This window comes from Nomascus leucogenys, chromosome 19 (genome assembly GCF_006542625.1).
Source record: "Nomascus leucogenys isolate Asia chromosome 19, Asia_NLE_v1, whole genome shotgun sequence".
In the NCBI taxonomy this organism is placed as follows: Eukaryota; Metazoa; Chordata; class Mammalia; order Primates; family Hylobatidae; genus Nomascus; species Nomascus leucogenys.
In genome coordinates this window covers 32,925,234-32,947,086 of record NC_044399.1, presented here as the reverse complement: position 1 = coordinate 32,947,086, position 21,853 = coordinate 32,925,234, and the positions used below count along the sequence as shown (strand labels likewise).

The following is a 21,853-nucleotide window of genomic DNA, read 5'->3' as shown; positions in this document are numbered from 1 at the left end:
TGGCTGGGTGCAGTGGCTCACACCTGTAATCTCAGCACTTCGGGAGGCCAAAGGGGGCGGATCACCTGAGGTCGGGAGTTGAAGACCAGCCTGACCAACATGGAGAAACCCCGTCTCTACTAAAAATACACAATTAGCCAGGCGTGGTGGTGCATGCCTGTAATCCCAGCTACTCGGGAGGCTGAGGCAGAAGAATCACTTGAACCCGGGAGGCGGAGGTTGCGGTGAGCCGAGATCGCACTGTTGCACTCCGGCCTGGGCACAAGAGCGAAACTCGGTCTCAAAATAAAAAACACTAAAAAAAAAAAAAAAAGATACAAAAATCAGCCTAGCGTGGTGGCGAGCAACTGTAGTCACAGGTACTCGGGAGGCTGACGCAGGAGAATCCCTAGAACCCAGGAGGCGGAGGTTGCAGTGAGTTGAGATTGCACCACCGCACTCCAGCCTGGGCAACAAGAGCCCAGGAGTGAGACGGAGTCTCCCCGGCTCACTGCAACCTCCGCCACTGCAACCTCTGCCTCTTGGGTTCAGTCTACAGGCAAGCGTCATCACGCCCAGCTAATTTTGTATTTTTAGTAGACGAGATTTCACCATGTTGGCCAGGCTGGTCTTGAACTCCTCACCTCAGGTGATCAGCCCATCTCGGCCTCCCAAAGTGCTGGGATTACAGGTGTGAGCCACCATGCCCAGCTGACAAAGGAAAACATTTAGTGAAATGTAAATATAAAGCTTTTAATCCAAGTTAAAAAAAAATCTCCAAAGAATAAAATGTGAGGTGGGATGCAGTGGCTCACCCTTGTAATTGCGGCCCTTTGAAGGCCACAGCAGGAGGATTCCGAATCCAGCAGTTCAAGGTTACAGTGAGCTTCAGTGGTGTTACTGCACTCCAGCCTGGGTGACAGAGCAAGACTGTCTCAGAAAAGATAAAATTCAAAAATAGCAGCGATTGGGATAATATATAAGGATCATATATTGCCATAATATATAAAGACATAAATGGTGGGCCTAGGGGCTTGTCACACTAAAGCTGACTTGAAATTGACCATACTCAGGGACGTTATGGTCTAACTCTCTCAAACTAGAGATTTAATACATTTTTTTTCTTTCCCCCGAGACAGAGTTTCACTGGTTGCCCAGGCTGGAGCACAATCGCGCGATCTCGGCTCACTGCAACCTCCACCTCCAGGGTTCACGCGATTCTCCTGCCTCCCAAGTAGCTGGGATTACAGCATGCACCACTATACCTGGCTAATTTTGTATTTAGTAGAGATGGGGTTTCAGCATGTTGGACAGGCTGGTCTCACTCTCCTGACCTCAGATGATCCACCCACCTCAGCCTCCCAAAGTGCTGGGATTATAGGCATGAGCCACCATGCCCAGCCGAGATTTAATACTTCTAAAACCAAGACTGGTTCAGTCTAGACAGGGTACTGGTTCTAAATCTTGGGTGTACCTTGATATCTCCTGGGAGCTTCACAATTCTGATTTCTGAGTCCTATTCTGCAGTCTGACTTAATTGGTCTAGGGTATGGACCGGAAACGTTTTCAAAAGCTCCAGGTTAGAACAACTCCTCTCTAGGTCTGGTACATTCCGTAACTAGTCATGGAAGACACTAAAGGTAGTCCTTTTTGATACCAAATGGAGCTTGTATTATACCCAACGTACAGGTAGAGACATTAATGGTTGAGTATTTGCAGATACAGATACATGAACACAAACCTTAATCTGTAAAACCCTATTTAGTCCACTTCCCCCCAAATTATTGTTCTAAATGAATACCCATTTTTCCAAGACGCTGGGTGTCACCTAAATCAACTCTTCCACAGTTTAGAAAGAAATGCTAACCTCCTACCTTAAGGCCAAGTCCCTTATTGACAGGGCTTTATGCCTGTTCAGTTGGCAAAATTTTATCACATTCTTCCTTTCTCAAACTAGAACTTGGAACATAAATTACACGATCATCCTGTTTGTCAAAACATTTTCAGGCCGGGCGCGGTGGCTCACGCCTACAATCCCAGCACTTTGGGAGGCCGAGGCGGGCGGAGCACGAGGTCAGGAGATCGAGACCACGGTGAAACCCCATCTCTACTACAAATACAAAAAATTAGCCAGGCGTGGTAGCGGGCGCCTGTAGTCCCAGCTACTCGGAGAGGCTGAGGCAGGAGAATGGCAGGAACCTGGGAGGCGCCGAGACTGCGCCACTGCACTCCAGCCTGGGTGACAGAGCGAGACTCCGTCTTAAAAAAAAAAAAAAAAAAAAAAAATTTCATAGCAAAATACCTGTAGGTACCATCAGCTTAATCATCTGCCACTATGACAGTAAACCTACATGGCAATTACTGTTGTTTTACAAATATTCAGTTTACTCCAAACCTGTTAACTGCTAAAATGTACATACACAAACAGGCTCCCACTCACATCAATCCTCAAAATCCATGTGTGTGTCCAGGATCTAACTATACAGTCTATCTTAACTTCAATGCCTTTTTTTGGGGCGGGGGCTGGAACGGAATCTTGCTCTGTTGCCCAGGCTAGAGTACAATGGCGCAATCTTGACTCGCTGCAACCCCCACCTCCCAGATTCAAGCGATTCTCAGTAGCTGAGATTACAGGTGGTGCGCCACCACACCCAGCTAATTTTTGTATTTTTAGTAAAGAAGAGGTTTCACCATGTTGGTCAGCCTGGTCTCGAACTCCTGACCTCATGATCCGCCTGCCTTGGCCTCCGAAAGTGTTGGGATTACAGGCGCGAGCCACCATGCCCAGCCATTTGAACGCCTTTCTCACTCCAGGAGAAGCTACCATGTATAGCCAGTCATCGAGCAGTATCTACTATTATTTTTGGGACTCAAAACCCAAGTAATACTTTTTGAGGCCAAAATTGTAAATACAGCAATTGGAAGATGCTGAAAGTCTGCAAACTCACAAAAAAGCAAGGATTGCTTTAAAAAAAAAAAAAGTCCAGAGTTTCCATTTCACAAAAGTGATGGTCAGGGGTCAGGGTATGTCAAAAACATTGTAGAGGCCTGGGTGGGCAGAACACTCAAGGTCAGGAGTTTGAGTCCAGTTTGGCAAACATGGTGAAACCCCGTCTCCACCAAAAATACAAAAATTAGCCAGGCATGATGGCAGGTGCCTGTAATTGCAGCTACTTGGGAGGCTGAGGCAGGAGAATTGCTTGAACCCTGGAGGAGGTGGAGGTTGCAGCGAGCCAAGATCTCTCCACTGCACTCCAGCCTTGGTGACAGAGTGAGACTCCATCTGGAAAAAGAAAAAAAAAAAAAAAAGTGTAGAAGTGAACAGGGAGACAAGCACTGCAAACAAATACTTTTTAATGGGTTCAGTTTTTTTTTTATTTTTTTACAAATATACTGGAGAATCACGCAATGCTGCCAGCATTGGACGCAATCCGAGGCCACAAGTCTGCACACTCCTTTGCTACTGGTCCTGTAATGGCAGAACCTGCATTAAAAAATAAATAAATAAAATAAAAACATGTGGGGGACAGATTAAGACATCATCAAACACAGAAGATCCTTGGCCTGTACTTCTAGACAATCCGCCCAACCTCAGAGACCTAAGGAACAAGCTGGACTGATTTCCTACCTTTCATCTCGCCTTTATTGTTCACTATGACCCCTGCATTATCTTCAAAGTAAAGAAACACGCCATCTTTTCTACGGTATGACTTTCGTTGTCGAATGACCACTGCTGGATGTACTGAGAGAAGAAAAAAGGACAGCAGTCATTAACCTGTCAAGTTGCAGCGCCACCACAAAAGCAGTTTCCAACTAGACAGAATGTACACTCAGCGTTTGAGACAGTGACAGTGTAAATATCAATCTTTAAGGTGATCCTCCCACCTCAGCCTCTCTAGTATCTTGGACTACAGGTGCACACCACCGTGCCCAGATTTTTTTTTTTTTTTTCATAGAGACAGGGTTTTGCCACGTTGGCCAGCCTGGCCTCCCAAAGTGATGGGAGTATAGGCATGAACCACAATCATCTATTCACATCTTAAAATCAAAGCTGCCAGTATTTTCTCACAAGTGTAAAACTGTCAGGACAATTATCCTTGCCTATGCCTTTTCCAACTTCACCTCACAGGTGGGTTATTAAGATCCCAGTATCACTGAATTGGGATGTAGAAATGGGACCTGGGACCCCCAACTCCTCCCAGTCCTGGCAATGAGCAGAGACCAAGCTATTCAGATTTACACTGGTAAACAGTTTGAATTCCTGGGCCCAAGCACCAGGCTTTGTTTTACTTTTAATGAACTGTTTTCCAGTGTCCTAAGTAACTTTTACACCCATCTGTACTAAAGTGAAAAAGACGCTTTTCCCAACTTTCAAAATGAAGTATCACTACACAGTGAAATATAATGCTTGTAAAGAACTATTGTAGAGTCAGACACGCCTGGATTCAAAATCTTCACTGATACTAGCATGGGGTCCTTACACAGAATTTTTATAATGACAGGAAGACTATACTCTAACCAAGCTAGCAATGGGACACACGAGGTAGCCAATACTTACTGACCCTCCTCTACTTATAAACCATTTAATCCTCACAAATTCTTCAAGTACACCTGGCCCTTTTGCACCTTTCTGCGCTTGTTATTTGTTGATATTAAGTTCCAACGGGAGGGGATGTATTCATTTAGCAGAAACAAGGACCAAAAAAGACATTAACAGAATTGGAAACTCACAACTAGTTTTAAAACTGAAGTGTTTGGAGCTCTGGTCTGTCCCACCACTGACTGAGACCAACAATCCACCCTCCTGCCATCTCATCTACAAAGTGAAGGCCATTTGCTCTGCTCTTCTCTGACAGCTCCCTGGGCCACCAATCAGACCCAGGAAGTGTTCTGAGAAGAGGAAAAAGCCCATGCAATTGCTGAATCACAATCACAGTGCTACCCAGCCCTCAAATGGATATTAATGGTGAACAAAAAACGATTTCTAACCCAAAGGCTAAAAATCAACTGGAGAGCATTGTGGGGTGGATACAGGAATAGGAGTAACTGTAATACAGGGCTGACAAATCAACATCACATTTGTAAATCAAGGGATGGCCAGGAACTCTTTAGAAGAGCAAGACATCCCAGGGTAGAGACAGACTAGGCAGGCACAGGAAAAAAGCGCAAGCGCTGAAGTTAAAATGCATCAAACACCAGAAGTTCTAAAGCCAGACAGGACACAAGCTGGAAGTATTTTGAGGCCTCCCCCTTTAAATCATACACCTGACAGGAAAACTTTTGAGGGGGTAGCCTGAGATTAAGTAATGAGCAATTAGCTGGGTGTGGTAGCACACACCTATGATCCCAGCTACTTGGGAGGCTGAGGCAGGACAATCACTTGAGCCTGGGAGGTGGAGGTTGCAGTGAACAGATACGTGCCACTGCACTCCAGCTTGGGCAACAGAGTGAGACTCCGTCTCAAAAACAAATAAAAATAAAATAAGCAATGGGCAGCTTGTTTTTGTTTTTTAGTATTTTTTTTTTTGAGAGCCCAGGAGGCGGAGGTTGCAGTGAGCCAAGATCGTGCCATTGCGCTCCAGTATGGGCTGGGCGACAGAGGGAGACTCCATCTCAAAAAAAAAAAAAAAAAAAAAAAAAATCTAAGTTATGGAAGTGACAAGATGATGGTCCCCCCTCCAACACAATATGAGCAAAAACTTAAGATACTTATCTCACACTGCCTCTCAATGGAAAACAAACTTGAGGCCTTGAAAACTGATCCATTTTCCAATAAAGGAAAGCGTCCTCCCACTACTCATCAGTATTAAGTTGGGCTCAGTGTTTACTCACCCTTTTTTCTGAGCTCTGGTTTGCCTTTCTTGACTGTGGCCATCACCATGTCACCCACACCAGCAGCGGGAAGTCTGTTCAGCCGTCCCTTGATGCCCTTCACGGAGATGATATACAGGTTTTTGGCTCCTACAAAAGAATGTAAATAAAAATCAAAAATGTTAAGGGCCAATCAGGCCGTTCCATCAGTATAACATTTCCCAAACACTTCCAAAGCCTCTCCCTCCACTCACTGTCCAAGCAGTTAGTCCCCAAGAACGCCTTGTCACACCACCGATTGAAGCAAACAACACATGTTGCCACTTCACCCAAAAGCGATGTTTTCACTCTCCCCTTTATTGACGGCTCAATAGGTCATTAACCACAGGCCCATTGAGTGCTTTTAAAAGGGGGAGTATAGCAACGTGCATTCAAAGACCTCACCTGTGTTGTCCGCACAATTGATTACAGCTCCTACCGGAAGACCCAAGGAAATCCGGAATTTCGCACCAGAGGACCCACCACGTCCTGTGGATATAAAGGGAAGGGAAACAGGATAGAGATCACAACCTGGACATGGTTCGGAGGTCTCCCTCATACTCAAGCTGTAATTCACCGCACATGCTTTGATGGACTGTACGTTATAGATTATCTCGCTCGGATTTTACTTATGCCGTCCCCATGTGCCACCCGATTCTCATGGAAAGTAGCCTATTTCTTACTATTAACACTCTGACATCGAAATTAAGAAACCTAGACGACTCAGCCTTTGCTCCAACTTTCGCAAAACGCAACTGCTCCTGCAAGGCATAAGACCGCAGAGGTCGCGCAAACGAGGGCCTAATCCAGTCTAACTTCAACCCCATTACGATAGCCCTATTCGCGGAGCGATCTCGCGGGATCCAGACTACATTCATGTCGGGATCCTGCCATCTCAACTATCCAGCACCCCACTGCCACTTTCGAGAGCCCTGGCAGTGCTCTCGCGGTGGCCTGGCTCTCTCTCTCCGGCCTGAAGGAGAGCAAAGCGCCCCAGCTGCCTAGCGCCACCGCTCCTGACGAATCCGCCAGGCACTGCACGACAGATGGTGGAGGATCCTCCAGAAACAAAACCTCACCTCGCTTCGACATCTTGAACGCCGGAAAAAAGAAAAAAGGAAGTCGATTCAAAGGACACTGGGATATGAACTTTGACGCCCCGCCCACACGCGTCACGTGGCCGGAGCTTAAAAACCTGCCTCTTCCGCCTCTGGGCGCTGCCTTATTACGTAATAAATTCATGACGTCGCTTTTAGCCCTCTGCGAAGTGGGCGTTGAAGTAGAAGCGCAAGAGATGGGACGTCTCTTCTCTACGAGCTTAAAAGTAGTTAGAAACATGGAAACAGTGATTTGTTAACTTGCTCACGACCTTTTTTGACCACTTAATGGTGCCAGGCACTTATCTGCACACTAGAGAATAGGAATTAAAACACGGTTTGTGCCGTGTGGGGGTTCCCCAAGGAACAAAGAAAGTGGGGGAGGGAGGGAGAACAAGCTCTAAACGATTTCATTGAATGTAATACAGTTGAGAAGTGCTACAGATCATTCCATCTATGTGTTCTTGGTACCATACCATTCTGTATTTTACATATACAGTATTGCTCTATTTATTGACCCGCCCCACACGCACACACTTTTTTTTTCTTTTTTTGAGACGGAGTCTCACTCTGTCGCCCAGGCTGGAGTATAGTGGCTAGATCTCAGCTCACTGCAACCGCCGTCTCCCGGGTTCAAGCAATTCTCTGTCTCAGCCTCAGAGTAGCTGAGACCACAGGCGCCCGCCAAAACGCTGGGCTAATTTTTGTATTTTTAGTAGAGACGGGGTTTCGCCATGTTGTTGGCCAGGCTGGTCTCGAACTTTTGATCTCAAGTGATCTGCCCGCCTTGGCCTCTCAAAGTGCTAGATTACAGGCGTGAGCCCCCGCGCCCGGGCTAATTGCTCCTTTCACAGCTTCAGCCGCCCCTCATTCTCCTGGGTTCTTTGCTTCCCACGATACATTAATTCAAATACTCATTGAGCTCCTACTTTATAGCAGGTTCTGTCCAGGGCGTACAGCGAATTACATCAGATAACAAAATAGATCAACATTCTTTTCCTTATGGAGCTTACATTCTGCTGGGGTGCAGGTGGAGGAGGAGATTAGACACTAAACAAAAGATATAATAAATAATTGTAGTATGTAGTATGTTAGATGGGGATATGTATTATAAAAATATAAATAGTATCGCTTCTCGGCCTTTTGGCCAAGATCAAGTGTAAAATATAAACATTAGCCGGGCGCGGTGGTTCACGCCTGTAATCCCAGCGCTTTGGGAGGCTGAGGCGAGCGGATCACGAGGTCAGGAGATCGAGGCCATCCTGGCTAACACAGTGAAACCCCGTCTCTACTGAAAATACAAAAATTAGCTGGGCGTGGTGGCAGGCGCCTGTAATCCCAGCTACTCGGGAGGCTGAGGCAGGAGAATCGCTTGAACCCGGAAGGCTGAGGTGGCAGTGAGCCGAGATCGCGCTACTGCACTCCAGCCTGGGCGACAGAGCTAGGCTCCGTCTCAAAAATATATATACATAAATAGCTCTTTGAGGAAGACGCGGTCGTAGATGTTGCAGATCGCTGATCCGCACAGTCCTGCTACTGACTCACCGCTGTTCGCTCTCGCCGAGGAACCAGTCAGTCAGGAAGCCGCGCAGCAGCCGTGGCTTTTAAGGATACCGGAAAAACACCCAGGGAGGCAGAGGTGGCAATTCACGAATTCGAGTCACTCTAACGATCCGCAACGTAAAATCCCTGGAGAAAGTGTGTGCCGACTTGATCAGAGGAGCAAAGGAAAATAATCTCAAAGTGAAAGGACCAGTTCGAATGCCTGCCAAGACTTTGAGAATCACTTCAAGAAAAACTTTGTGGTGAAGGTTCTAACACATGGGATCATTTCCAGATGAGAATCCACAAATGACTCATTGACTTGCACAGTCCTTCTGAGATTGTTAAGCAGATTACTTCCATCAGTACTGAGCCAGGAGTTGAGGTGGAAGTCACCATTGCAGATGCTTAAGTCAACTATTTTAATAAATTGATTACCAGTTTTGTTTGTTTGTTTGTTTGTTTATTTTGAGACGGAGTTTCGCTCTTGTTGCCCAGGCTGGAGTGCAGTGGCGCGATCTTGGCTCACCGCAACCTCCACGGCCGATATATATCTATATCTATATCTGTCTATCTATCTATCTATATTAAAAACAACTGGTAATCGGCCGGGCGCGCTGGCTCGCGCCTGTAATCCCTGCACTTTGGGAGGCTAAGGTGGGCAGATCACCTGAGGTCAGGAGTTCGAGACTAACCTGGCCAAAATGGCGAAACCCCGTTTCTACAAAAATACAAACATTAGCCGGGCGCGGTGGTTCACGCCTGTAATCCCAGCGCTTTGGGAGGCTGAGGCGGGCGGATCACGAGGTCAGGAGATCGAGGCCATCCTGGCTAACACAGTGAAACCCCGTCTCTACTGAAAATACAAAAAATTAGCCGGGCGTGGTGGCGGGCGCCTCTAGTCTCAGCTACCCGGGAGGCTGAGGCGGGAGAATGGCGTCAACCCGGGAGGCGGAGCTTGAATGAGCCGAGATCGTACCACTGCACTCCAGCCTGGGGGACAGAGTGAGACTCTGTCTCAAAAAAAAAAAAAAAAACAAACAAAAAAACCACAAAGAAACATTAGGGGGGCGTGGTGGCAGGTGCCTGTAATCCCAGCTACTCGGGAGGCCGAGGCAGGAGAATCGTTTGAAACAAGGAGGTGGAGGTTGCAGTGAGTCGAAGTCTGGCCACTGCACTCCAGCCTGGGGTATATAGCCAGGGTCCATCTCAAAAAATACATAAATAAGGCCGGGCACGGTGGCTCACACCTGTAATCCCAGCACTTTGGGAGGCCAAGGCGGTCGGATCACCCGAGGTTGGGAGTTTGAGACCAGCCTGACGACCAACTTGGAGAAACCCCATCTCTACCAAAAATACAAAATTAGCGGGGCGTGGTGGCGCATGCCTGTAATCTCAGCTACTCAGGAGGCTGAGGCAGGAGAATCTGTTGAAACCCGGGAGGCGGAGGTTGCGGTGAGCTGAGATTGCACCATTGCACTCCAGCCTGGGCAACAAGAGCGTTTGAAACTCTGTCTCAAAAAAAAAAATAAAAAAAAATAAAAATGGGGCCAGGTGCAGTGGCTCACGCTTGTAATTCCGTCACTTTGGGAGGCCAAGGTGGGTGTATTACTTGAGGTCAGGAGTTAGAGACCAGCTTGGCCTAAATAGCAAAACTCTGTCTCTACTAAAAATACAAAAATTAGCCAGGCATGCTGGCTCATGCCTGTAATTCTAGCACTTTGGGAGGCCGAGGCTGGTAGATTGCCTGAGCTCAGGAGCCGAAGACCCAGCCCAAGCAACATGGCAAAACCATCTCTACTAAAAAGACAAAAAATTAGCCAGGCGTGGTGCGTGCCTGCAGTCCCCAGCTACTCGGGAGGCTGAGGCACAAGAATCATTGGAACCCAGGAGGTGGAGGTTGCAGTGAGCCGAGATCGCGCCAGTGCACTCTAGCCTGGGTGACAGAGCGAGACTCCGTCTCAAAAAAAAAAAAAAAGATACTGACATGAAACCAGGTACAGTGGCTCACATCTATAATCCCAAAACAATTTGGGAGGTTGAAGCAGGAGGATCCCTTGAGCCCAGGAGTCTGAGACCCGCCTGGGCAACATAGGGAGAGTCCATCTCTACAAAACATTTAAAAATTAGCTGGTGGCAGCTGGGCACAGTGGCTCATGCCTGTAATCCCAGCACTTTGGGAGGCTGAGGCAGGTGGATCATCTGAGGTCAGAAGTTTGAGACCAGCCTGCCCATCATGGTGAAACCCCGTCTCTACTAAAAATACAAAAATTAGCTGGGCATGGTGGCGGGCAACCTGTAATCCCAAGTACCCAGGAATCTGAGACAGGAGAATTGTTTGAACCCAGGAGGCGGAGGTTGCAGTGAGCCCAGATTGCACCACCGCACTCCAGCCTGAGCAACAGAGCGAGACTCTGTCTCAAAATAAAATAAAATAAAATAGGCTAGTGGCATGGGAATCTGAGGCAGGAGAATCACTTAAACCCAGGAATTGGGGACCGCAGTGAGCCGTGATTGCACCACTGCACTCCAACCTGGGCTACAGAGAGAAACCGTTTGTCATTTTCCAATAAAAAGCCCTAAGGCAGGGGTGTGCCTGAATCGAATGAGCACCAGCAAGGAAGCCAGATGTGATTGGACAGGACGAGTAAAGAGAAAATAGTTGGCCACGAGTAAAGAGAAAATAGTTGGCCGGGCGCGGTGGCTCACGCTTGTAATCCCAGCACTTTGGGAGGCCGAGGCGGGCGGATCATGAGGTCAGGAGATCGAGACCACGGTGAAACCCCGTCTCTACTAAAAATACAAAAAATTAGCTGGGCGTGGTGGCGGGCGCCTGTAGTCCCAGCTACTCGGAGAGGCTGAGGCAGGAGAATGGCATGAACCCGAGAGGCGGAGCTTGCAGTGAGCCGAGACTGCGCCACTGCACTCCAGCCTGGGCGACAGAGCGAGACTCTGTCTCAAAAAAAAAAGAGCAAAATAGTAAGAAATGCAGTCAGAAGTAATGGAACGGTGGCTCACACCTGTAATCCCAGAACTTTAGGAGGCCAAGGCGGGTGATAACCTGAGGTCAGGAGTTCAAGACCAGCCTGGCCAACATGGTGAAACCCTGTCTCTACAAAAATACAAAAATTAACCATGCATGATGGCAGGTGTCTGTAATCCCAGCTACTCGGTGGGTTGAGGTGGGAGAATCGTGTGAACCTGGGAGGCAGAGGTTGCAGTGAGCCAAGATCACACCACTGCACTCCAGCCTAGGCGACAGAGCAAGAGCTCTGTCTCAAAAAAAGGAAGTCATGGAATGAAACCACTGTGGACTTTGGCATTGGCTGAGTGAAATGAGGAACGATTGTTTGATTTTAAGCAGAGGAGGGACATGATTTGACTAATGTGTCAGAAGGATCACTGTGGTTGAGTTGTTGAGACTAGACTGTGGGAGAGGACACAGGGATAGAAGTAAGAAGATCCATTAGGAAGCTATTGCAGTAACCCAGGAGAGAAATGATGGTGGTTTGGACTAGAATGGTAGCAGTGGAGGTAATGTGGTCAGATTCTGGATGTGTTTTGGAGGTAGAGCCAATAAAATGTGGGGTATGAAAGATAGGAATCAGGCCGGGCGTGGTGGCTCACGCCTGTAATCCCAGCACTTTGGGAGGCCGAGGCGGGCGGAGCACAAGGTCAGGAGATCGAGACCATCCTGGCTAACACAGTGAAACCCCGTCTCTACTAAAAATACAAAAAAAAAAATTAGCCGGGCGAGGTGGTGGGCGCCTGTAGTCCCAGCTACTCGGGAGGCTGAGGCAGGAGAATGGCGTGAACCCCGGGGGGCGGAGCCTGCAGTGAGCCGAAATCGCGCCACTGCACTCCAGCCTGGGCGACAGTGAGACTCCGTCTCAAAAACAAAAAAAAGAAGGATAGGAATCAAAATGTCTCCAAGGCTTTAGGCCTGAGCAATTGGACAATATCATTACCATCGACCAAGATGGAGAAGGCTATGGTTACAGGAGGAACCGTGGTCTTGGTTGGTACTACCACCAGTGTCTCAACCAGAAAACAGGGACACAATTAATTCTCTTCTCCCAGGCTCCTAGATCTAGTCACCAAGGTCTATCAACTTGACTCTATTTCCTAAATTTTTCTGCCCATGCCTTCCACGTTCTGCCTTTGTTTCAAAGCTATTGCATCAGCCTCTATATGGTCAGACCATAATTTCCCACTGCTTAAAATCATGTGCTGGCCAGGCATCGTGGCTTACGCCTGTAATCCCAGCACTTTGGGAGGCCGAGGCAGGCAGATCACCTGAGGCCAGGAGTTTGAGACCAGCCTGGCCAACATGGTGAAACCCTGTCTCTAATAAAAATACAAAAATTAGTCAGGGGTGATGGCACGCACCTGTGATCCCAGCTATTCAGGAGGCTGAGCAGAAGAATCGCTTGAACCCAGGAGGCAGAGGTTGCAGTGAGCCAAGGTTGCCCCACTGCACTCCAGCCTGGGCATAGAGTGAGACTCCATCTCAAAACAAACAAACAAACAAAAAACAAGAAAACAAAACAAAAAAAATGTGCTGACCCTCTAGTACTTTAGAATAAAGTCCAAGCTGTTTAGCACAGCATTGAAGTCACTTGAAATGGCTTACCTCTTCCCTGGCTCCATCTTCTGCCACCTTGCCTCTTACATTTCACACACCAGAAACACCAAACCACTTAGGATTTCTGGACATATAGCTTAGATTCACACTTTCTTGTATTTATGCAATCACCTGCTTTAGCCACTATGTGTTATTTATTTATTTATTTATTTATTTATTTATTTTGAGACAGAGTTTCGCTCTTATTGCCCAGGCTGGAGTGTAATGGCACCACCTCAGCTCACTGCAACCTCCGCCTCCAGGGTTCAAATGATTCTCCTGCTTCGGCCTCCCAAGTAGCTGGGATTACAGGTGTACACCACCATGGCCAGCTAATTTTTTTTTTGTATTTTTAGTAGAGATGGGGATTTCACCATGTTGGTCAGGCTAGTCTCGAACTCCTGACCTCAAGTGATCCACCTGACTCAGCCTCCCAAAGTGCTGGGATTACAGGCGTGAGCCACCGCGTCCATCCAGCCTGTTCTTTAAAACTCAGCTCAGATACCATTTCTTCTCTGAGCCGTTTCACAACCTCAGCAGTTTATTCCCTGAGCCACTTCTTTACTAGGAGCTGTGGTTCTCAAATATTTTCATTTTAGACCCCTTTACACTCTTTTTTTTCTTTTGAGACAGAGTCTCACTCTGTCAGCCAGGGTGGAGTGCAGTGGGACCATGTTGGCTCACTGCAACCTCCATCTCCTGGGTTCAAGCAATTCTCCTGCCTTAGCCTCCTGAGTAGCTGGGATTACAGTCACCCACTACCATGCCCAGCTAATTTTTTTGTATTTTTAGTAGACACAGGGTTTCACCGTGTTGGCCAGTCTGGTCTTGAACTCCTGACCTCAGGTGATCCGCCCGCCTCAGCCTCCCAAAGTGCTGGGATTACAGGTGTGAGCCCCCTTGCCCGGCCCTTTTTTTTCTTTGAGACGAAGTTTTGCTCTTGTTGCCCAGACTGGAGTGCAATGGCATGATCTCAGCTCAATGCAACCGCCACTTCCCGGGTTCAAGCGATTCTCCTGCCTCAGCCTCCCGAGTAGCTGGGATTACAGACATGCGGCGCCTCACTCGGCTAATTTTGTATTTTTGTTAGAGATGAGGTTTTTCCATGTTGGTCAGGCTGGTCTCAAACTCCCGACCTCAGGTGATCAGCCCACCTCGGCCTCCCAAAGTTCTGGGATTACAGGCGTAAGCCCCCTTGCCCGGCCTCCTTTACACTCCTAAATTATTAAAGACCTCAAGGAGTTTTTGTTTATACAGGTTATATCTGATGACATTTACCATATTATAAATTAAAGTTAAGAAAGTTATTACTTCACGTAAGATAACAATAAACCCATTTTTTGCTAAAGTAAATAACATTTTAGAATGAGGGATAGGTCCAGTTTGGTGGCTCAGGCCTGTAATCCCAGCGGGAGGATTGCTTGTCCTCAGGAGTTTGAGACCAGCCTGGACAACAAAGTAAGACCCTATTTCTACAAAATATCAAAAAATTAGCCAGGTGTGGTGGCGTGCGCCTGTGGTCCTAACTACACAGGAGGCGGAGGCAGGAAGATCACTTGAGCCTGGGAGGTTGAGGCTACATTGAGCCATGATTGCACCACTGCACTCCAGCCTGGACAACAGAGGCCCTGTCTCAAATTAAAATAAAAAAATAAAATAAATAATAAATAAAATAAAATAAAATAAAATAAAATACTATATTTTTCCAAACAAAAATAATTTAGTGAGAAGGGTGGCTTTGCTTTACTTATTTTTTTTTTTTTTTTTTTTTTGAGACGGAGTCTTGCTCTGTCGCCCAGGCTGGAGTGCAGTGGCGCAATCTCGGTTCACTGCAAGCTCCGCCTCCCGGGTTCACGCCATTCTCCTGCCTCAGCCTCTCCGAGTAGCTGGGACTACAGGCGCCCGCCACCACGCCTAGCTAATTTTTTGTATTTTTAGTAGAGACGGGGTTTCACCGTGGTCTCAATCTCCTGACCTCGTGATCCGCCCGCCTCGGCCTCCCAAAGTGCTGGGATTACAAGCGTGAGCCACCGTGTCCGGCACTTATTTTTTTTTTTAAATCCCTTTAATACCTGGCTTGATGAAATAACTGGTTTTTCATGTTTTTAACACTAATCTGTTGTGATTTCACACATTTAATCTCTGGAAATCTCCAGTGTATTCTCATGAAAGAGCAAGAGTAAGACAGAAAAAAATGACATTATTATTAAAATAATTCTTTCCTCTGCACAGAAAGGGTCTCATTAATATTATCAAGAAAATAGGCCGGGCGCGGTGGCTCACGCCTGTAATCCCAGCATTTTGGGAGGCCGAGGCGGGTGGATCAGAGATCAGGAGATCAAGACCATCCTGGCCAACACGGTGAAACCCTGTCTCTACTAAAAAATACAAAAAATTAGCCGGGTGTGGTGGCGGGCGCCTGTAGTCCCAGCTACTCAGGAGGCTGAGGCAGGAGAATGGCGTGAACCCAGGAGGCAGAGCTCGCAGTGAGCCAAGAGGGCGCCACTGCACTCCAGCCTGGTCGACAAAGTGAGACTCCGTCTCAAAAAAAAATAATAATAATAATAATTCTTCCGGCTGGGCGCAGGGGCTCACGCCTGTAATCCCAGTGCTTTGGGAGGCAAAGGCGGGTGGATCACCTGAGGTCAGGAGTTCGAGACCAGCCTGACCAACATGGAGAAACCCTGTTTCTACTAAAGATACAAAAATTAGCCGAGTAAGGTGCCGCATGCCTGTAATCCCGGCTACTCGGGAGGCTGAGGCACTAGAATCGCCTGAACCTGGGAGGCAGAGTTTGCAGTGAGCTGAGATCAAGCCATTGCATTTCAGCTTGGGCGACAGAGTGAGATTACCTAAAAAAAAAAAAAAAAAAAAAAATCGTTTCTTGCACACAGAAAGGGCCTAAAGGACACCCAGGGATCCCCACATCACACTTCCAACTACCAGGGATTCAGAGAACAAAGTTGCAGATATCACATCCTCCTATAACTTACCAGTTTGTACATTGATATACGTTGTAGAAGGTGAAGTCTATGAAGGTGATAAGGCGGTAATATGTAGTTTATTATTTTCCCAGCATCCACCACAGAATGCTCAGAGAGCTTTATGTTTGTTGCCCGTCACTGTGTTAAAACGGTAGCTGCGAGGGGGCACACCGGATTTGAACCGAGGACTTCTTCATCTAGCAGTCAAATGCTCTACCCCTGAACTATATACCCCCTCTACCAGAGAAAAGAAGACTATACCTTAAATGTAGTGTTTTCTGACCAGATATTGCCTGCTGTGATTCAGAATAATTTGGTGTCTATGATAAACTACTTCAAGAGATCTGGACCCAAGTAAAGTGGTGGGAAAGAAATGAGAAGTCTAAGTCCTCTCTGATTCTGGCTTGAGGGTCTTGTACGGATGTGCAGTGGGATCCCTCTTTTTCATAACTATAGCCCCCCCCCCCTTTTTTTTTCACTACAGCTGTTTTTACCTCTGGCATCTGGGAATTCTTTTATTATTTATTTTTATTATTTTTTTGAGATGTAGTCTTGCTCTGTTGCCCAGGCTGGAGTGCGGTGGCGCCATCTTGGCTCACTGCAAGCTCCGCCTCCTGGGTTCACGCCATTCTCCTCCTGCCTCAGGCTCCCGAGTAGCTGGGACTACAGGCGCCCGCCACCACGCCCGGCTAATTTTTGTATTTTTGGTAGTGACGGGGGTTTCACCATATTGGTTAGGCTGGTCTCGAACTCCTGACCTCGGGATCTGCCCACCTTCGCCTCCCAAAGTGTTGGGATTACAGCCGTGAGCCACCGCGTCAGGCTGCATTTGGGAATGCTTCAAGTCAATTTTCTAGCCTCTGTGCCTGCAACCTGCGCTGCAGTGAATCCTCAGCCCCGTGCTTTGCACAGAAGAGGAAGTACTTCCCTTGTCCTTCCCAAGGCCATCTCTGCTTCCAGGCCAGATGTGTCTCCGTTGTCTCCATTTTCTCCAGCATCTTCAATCACTTCCTTTTCCCCTGGCTCCTTCAAACATCAACAGGTTTCCATTAGGAAAGTATTCTTTTTTTTTTTTTTTTTTGAGATGGAGTTTCCCACTTGTTGCCCAGGCTGGAATGCAATGGCGTGATCTCGGCTCACGACAACCTCCACCTCCCAGGTTCGCGCGATTCTCCTGCCTCAGCCTCCCGAGTAGCTGGGATTACAGGCATGCGCCACCACGCCCGGCTAATTTTGTATTTTTAGTAGAGACGAGGTTTCTCCATATTGGTCACGCTGGTCTCGAACTCCCGACCTCAGGTGAATAGGGTGCGTGGCCTCCCAAAGTGCTGGGATTACAGGCGTGAGCCACCCGCCCCGGCCAGAAAAGTCTTCTTTTACCTGTGATTGCCTGTTCATTTTCTTCCTTCTCACTACCAATTTTTTACTTTTTTTTTTTGGTCTCGCTCTGTCGTCCAGGATGGAGTGCAGTGACACCATCTCGTCTCACTGCAACCTCTGCCTGTTGGGTTCAAGCGATTCTAGTGCCTCAGCCTCCTGAGTAGCTGGGATTACAGGTGCGCACCTCCAGGCCCAGCTAATTTTTGTATTTTTTGTAGAGATGGGGTTTCACCATGTTGGCCAGGCTAGCCTCGAACTCCTAAATTCAAGTGATCCGCCCGCCTCAGCCTCCCAAAGTGCTGGGAGTAGAGGCGTGAGCCATCACGCCCGGCCAAGATTATGCTTTTATTTTTTTTTTTTTTTGAGACGGAGTCTCGCTCTGCCGCCCAGGCTGGAGTGCCGTGGCGCGGTGCGTGAGCCACCGCGCCCGGCCGGCCGGTAATTTCAGTATAACCTAGCAAAGAGACACTAATTTTGAACGAATGGTGAAAGTATGAAAATTTTGGGATCAATCGATATAAAAAGAATTTACCAGACGATCACCAGCAGAGGGGGTATAGCTCAGTGGTAGAGCATTTGACTGCAGATCAAGAGGTCCCCGGTTCAAATCCGGGTGCCCCCTCGAGATTCTTAACGTTTTTTCACAGCCATCCAGGAATAACCTGAGTCAGCGAGTTCCGAATCCAAAACTCATGGGAGGTGTCGTTTGTATCTTCCACCTACCTGATTTTCACCTTGAAAGGATTCCCGTACCCTAGAGGGAGAGAGCAGCAAGCAGAGGCTGCCTTTAGGTGGATCTGAGCCCTCATACCCCAAGTGGCGATAAGCGCACCAGTACTTTCAGTTGTAGAACAAAGGCGCGTATCCATTTCCATCTCCGATGCCCATTGGTTTAACGTTAATTACAATTTGTTTTGGGGTAAAAAATATGTCTTGGACGGGGCAGTAGTTCGTACTTGACTATGAAAACTAGGAGAAGTAATCCAAATTCAGAGGTTTTCATATACTCGCGAACTCGAACAGGGCAGGGCACACAGATAGAAGGTAGACAGCGAGCAGTTTTCCCCTCTTCCTTCTTGACTTAGCTCATAGGCAGGGCTTTGGCTTGGTAAGCTATACATGGAAAGTTCAAGGCCTAAAGGAGAGGTAAAACTGGTTTCTCCTGGGTTTTGCACGGAACCGCAGCTCTGCTGATCTGTGATCTCTCTGTTCAGCCTAGCGATACAGCTCACAGTAATAGGAGCCAGGAAAAAAAAATGCGCGTTTCCCCGGGGTCCGAGGAATGACACAACCACATTCCGGGTTTAAAATATCGCAGCTGCCCTTTGACCCAGGCAGCACGCCTCTTCCTTTCTCCTTTATTTTTCCTTTTTTTGGGCAAAACCTAGTTGAGCGGGACGCCCTTGTCTCCCGTCACACTTACCATTTTCCTCCGGCCTAACAGTGACCCTGTCAGGCACGCAGCCAGCAGATACTTGTCCCCATCTTTAGGTTATGAAACTCCATGGGCTTTTATTCTTACTTCAGTGGTTCTTAAAATGTGGTCCCCACACTAGCAGCACCAGAGGCACCTGGAAACTTGGTAGAAATGCAAATTCTCCGGGCCCCCTTACAGAATCAGAAACTAGGAGTGTTTTAACAAGCCCTGCAGGTAATTCTGATGCACGTTCAAGTTTGAGAAACACTGTATTCGTTTATCTCAGTTCGCACTGGGTTATAACTTTACTTTTGTACATTAACAGTCAGGGATGAACACAGCACGTCCATGTCACCACTAATACAGAAAGTTGAAGTTGGAGAAGGGCTGTGTCTATGGGTTTCCCTCGCTTGACCCACCCCAAAAGGAACGCCAAGTTGAGGCGTTCTCCTGTCCCCCTACCCCCATTGGAAACATCCTGTCCCTCAAACCCAGCACCTCGAACTGTCTGACCCATCTGAGGCTGACGGCCGTGGCCGCAGAAATCCCTACACCTCTGGCGCGAGTAATGCGGTCGCGCAGCTTTTATACCCACTCCCTCCTCCCGCTGAGCACAAAGTAAAACCGAAAGATTTCTGCTAAGGTTGAAAAATGAGGAAGATACTTCATTTTTTTTTTTTTTTTTTTAAGTCAGGACCCAATGTTAAAATATGAGTCAAGAATGAAAAACAGATGGTTAACAAGGGGAAGGAAAAGCCAAACCCTCGAGGGGGCACCCGGATTTGAACCAGGGACCTCTTGATCTGCAGTCAAATGCTCTACCACTGAGCTATACCCCCGCGCCGCTACAGCGCCTGGAGGCGGCTCTTTCGGTGCTAAGCATTGTTGCAGCTGCTACATTGTGAGTAGGGGTGTCACATAAGGAGAAAGGAATGCTGGAGAAAAGGGGTCAAGATGAACGCAGACGGTGCCCGCATTCGGGGAGCCCCGGGAAGGTGCACTGCAGGGGCTCGGGGAGGGAGGCACTAGCCCGGGCCCGGCAGCGGGCAGGGTCCAAGAGGGAGGGACGGGTTCCGCCCCACAAATGTGGGAAAGGGTGTGGGCCGGAAGAGAGCTAAGAGGGGCAGGGCAGGGGGTCCCCGTTCGGTCCGCAGATTCATGCCGGGTAAAAAGTCCCCGAATGCGGTGGATCAGTTTTAGCGTTCAAGAGGGCTCCAAACCCACCCTCGACGGGCTTGAGGGGTTGGCTCGCCTCCCGCAGTCCGGGAGCCCCAGATGTGCAGCCTGCTCGCCTCTGCGCCGCCTCCGGCTGAGGAAGGGTCCTGGGCACCGGGTGCAGTCAGCCTGAGAGCGCTGAGGCGCCAGCACCGCGGGCCCAGCCGTCCCTCTGCAGGAACCCGCCCCCGCGCAGCCCCACGTCGCCCGGGGAGCGCGCCTCGCTGCGCGTGCCCTTGCCCGCGCCCGAGGCGCGTGCCCGCCCCAGTGCAGCCCCTCCTCCCCGCTGTGTTTATTAGGGGAAGGAGGGCGGAGGCGGAGGCCAGTTCCCCAGCTCCAGCCGCCGTCGCTGCTGCCTGTGTAGTTGCAGCCGCGGCCGCCTCCCGCTAGCTCGCCTTGGGGAACAGGACGCGCGCGAGCTTGGGCGTCCCCGCCCCAGCCTTTCTCGGAACCATGAACCCTAACTGCGCCCGGTGCGGCAAAATCGTGTATCCCACGGAGAAGGTGAACTGTCTGGATAAGGTGAGCCCGGGACCGGGAGACGCGTCTTTGCAATCCCCGGCAGTGCTCCGAATCCAGGGAGGAGAGAACGGCCGGGTCTTTGCCGCCTTATCCCCGCGATCCCAGGAGAATGGAGGGAGGGCGAGCGGGCGGTGTCATGGGGTGTGGGGACACATCCCGGTCTGGAAACCAGATCTGGGGCGAGGCGGGGATTCCACGCGTAGCGGGCAGCCGCTGCTGGAGAGGGGTGGGCTCTGTGCCCCGGGTTTGGGAGGACGGGAGAGGAGGAGGGAAGTCAGGCCCCGGGGTGTGTTGGGGGAAGGTTAGGGGTGCAGTCCCGCCCCCTACGGCCTGAAGAGTGAGAAGAGACGGCCGCTCCCTCTCCGCTCTGCGCCGAGCGCCAAGTAGGCGGAAGCGCGGGGCGCTGGTGGAGGGGGCGGGGGGGGCGGGGCAGAGGCTGGGGGGCCCTGCGAAACCGTCCGCTCCTGCGGGGGGTGGCCTGGCGGGGCGGGGGCTATCAGCCTGCGAGTGTGGCATCTGATGCAGGGGGTTTTGGGTAAGGACCCGGGCTCTGCCGCAAGAGCCCCGTTTTTGAACGATCTGCAGCCCCCTTGGATTCAGTGGTTAAAGGACTCGCAGACCTCCTCCATAGCTTCCCAACCCCCACCTCCAATTAAAAGCCAACTCCCGTTGCTGGGCCGTCCAGCCTGAGCCTGGTGGGGTCGGGTGCTGGAGTAGGGTGGGTGGAGGGTGCTTAGCTGAGATCTCCTGAAATTGTGCTCAGAGCCAGGAGACCGTGTGGAAGAACAAAGAGCTAACTTTTCAAAGCAGGTTTCTCCAATGGAGGGTGGGGTTGGCTGAGTTCTGGGGAAGCCGAGGAAAGGGGGAGGTATTGGGGGAGGGGAGGGTGGCCTTGTGGAGATTCAGTGTCCCCTGGGGGCCCTGTCTCCCCAGTGCTGGACTTGTTCATCTGGTTGCCATTAGACTTTTGGAGGGGGTTGGAGAGTAGAACTGGGTGTTTCCCGTACAGTTCAGGGTAGGATCCTGTTCTCTTGTAAGCTCCATAAGATCCTAAGGTAAAACCTGCCCCTCTGCATCCCCTCCCCAGTCTGGAGGGGAGGCCTCTGTGATTTTGTGCCCTTCCTCACCGCGTCTTTCATCCACCACCCAAAGCTGGCTCCAAGTCCAGGTATTCTGTCCTTTCCATCTGAACTGGGAGGGCTGGGAGGACTGGATAGAAGAGGGGTGCAAGGGTGGGAACACT

The 21,853-nt window shown here is 49.3% G+C and overlaps 2 protein-coding genes, 3 non-coding genes and 1 pseudogene across 5 annotated transcripts in view; 3 read left to right on the top strand and 3 right to left on the bottom strand.

Annotated features, from left to right (window-relative positions):
* Positions 1–3,329: 3,329 nt before the first annotated feature.
* RPL23 (ribosomal protein L23) lies at positions 3,330–7,050 on the bottom strand. The gene is made up of 5 exons (XM_003278211.3): positions 6,909–7,050; positions 6,235–6,318; positions 5,812–5,940; positions 3,608–3,721; positions 3,330–3,463 (listed from the first exon to the last, which is right to left on the bottom strand). Exons 1-5 carry the CDS (start codon positions 6,919–6,921, stop codon positions 3,381–3,383), a joined length of 423 nt encoding a protein of 140 aa, XP_003278259.1. The 5' UTR covers positions 6,922–7,050; the 3' UTR covers positions 3,330–3,380.
* Positions 6,072–6,203, bottom strand: LOC115831631. The gene has a single exon (XR_004027155.1). It is a non-coding gene; the product is annotated as a small nucleolar RNA SNORA21 (small nucleolar RNA).
* Positions 6,974–8,911, top strand: LOC100598072 (annotated as a pseudogene).
* Positions 8,912–18,006: 9,095 nt separating this feature from the next.
* Positions 18,007–18,078, top strand: TRNAC-GCA. The gene has a single exon. It is a non-coding gene; the product is annotated as a tRNA-Cys (tRNA).
* A 1,562-nt stretch (positions 18,079–19,640) lies between these two features.
* On the bottom strand, positions 19,641–19,712 carry TRNAC-GCA. Its single transcript has one exon. It is a non-coding gene; the product is annotated as a tRNA-Cys (tRNA).
* Positions 19,713–20,297: 585 nt separating this feature from the next.
* Positions 20,298–21,853, top strand: part of LASP1 (LIM and SH3 protein 1) — a 52,485-nt gene continuing 50,929 nt past the window's right edge. Inside the window, exon 1 of the mRNA XM_030799485.1 lies at positions 20,298–20,610. Within this exon, the coding sequence (XP_030655345.1) occupies positions 20,542–20,610 (69 nt within the window). The 5' untranslated portion in view covers positions 20,298–20,541. The remainder of the gene's footprint in view (positions 20,611–21,853) is intronic.

Coding starts and splice junctions, on each gene's coding strand:
- RPL23 (XM_003278211.3), bottom strand. Junction 5,941..6,234: donor CAATTGTGCGGACAACACAG/GTGAGGTCTTTG, acceptor ATTCTTTTGTAG/GAGCCAAAAACCTGTATATC. Junction 3,464..3,607: donor CAATAAAGGCGAGATGAAAG/GTAGGAAATCAG, acceptor TTTTTAATGCAG/GTTCTGCCATTACAGGACCA.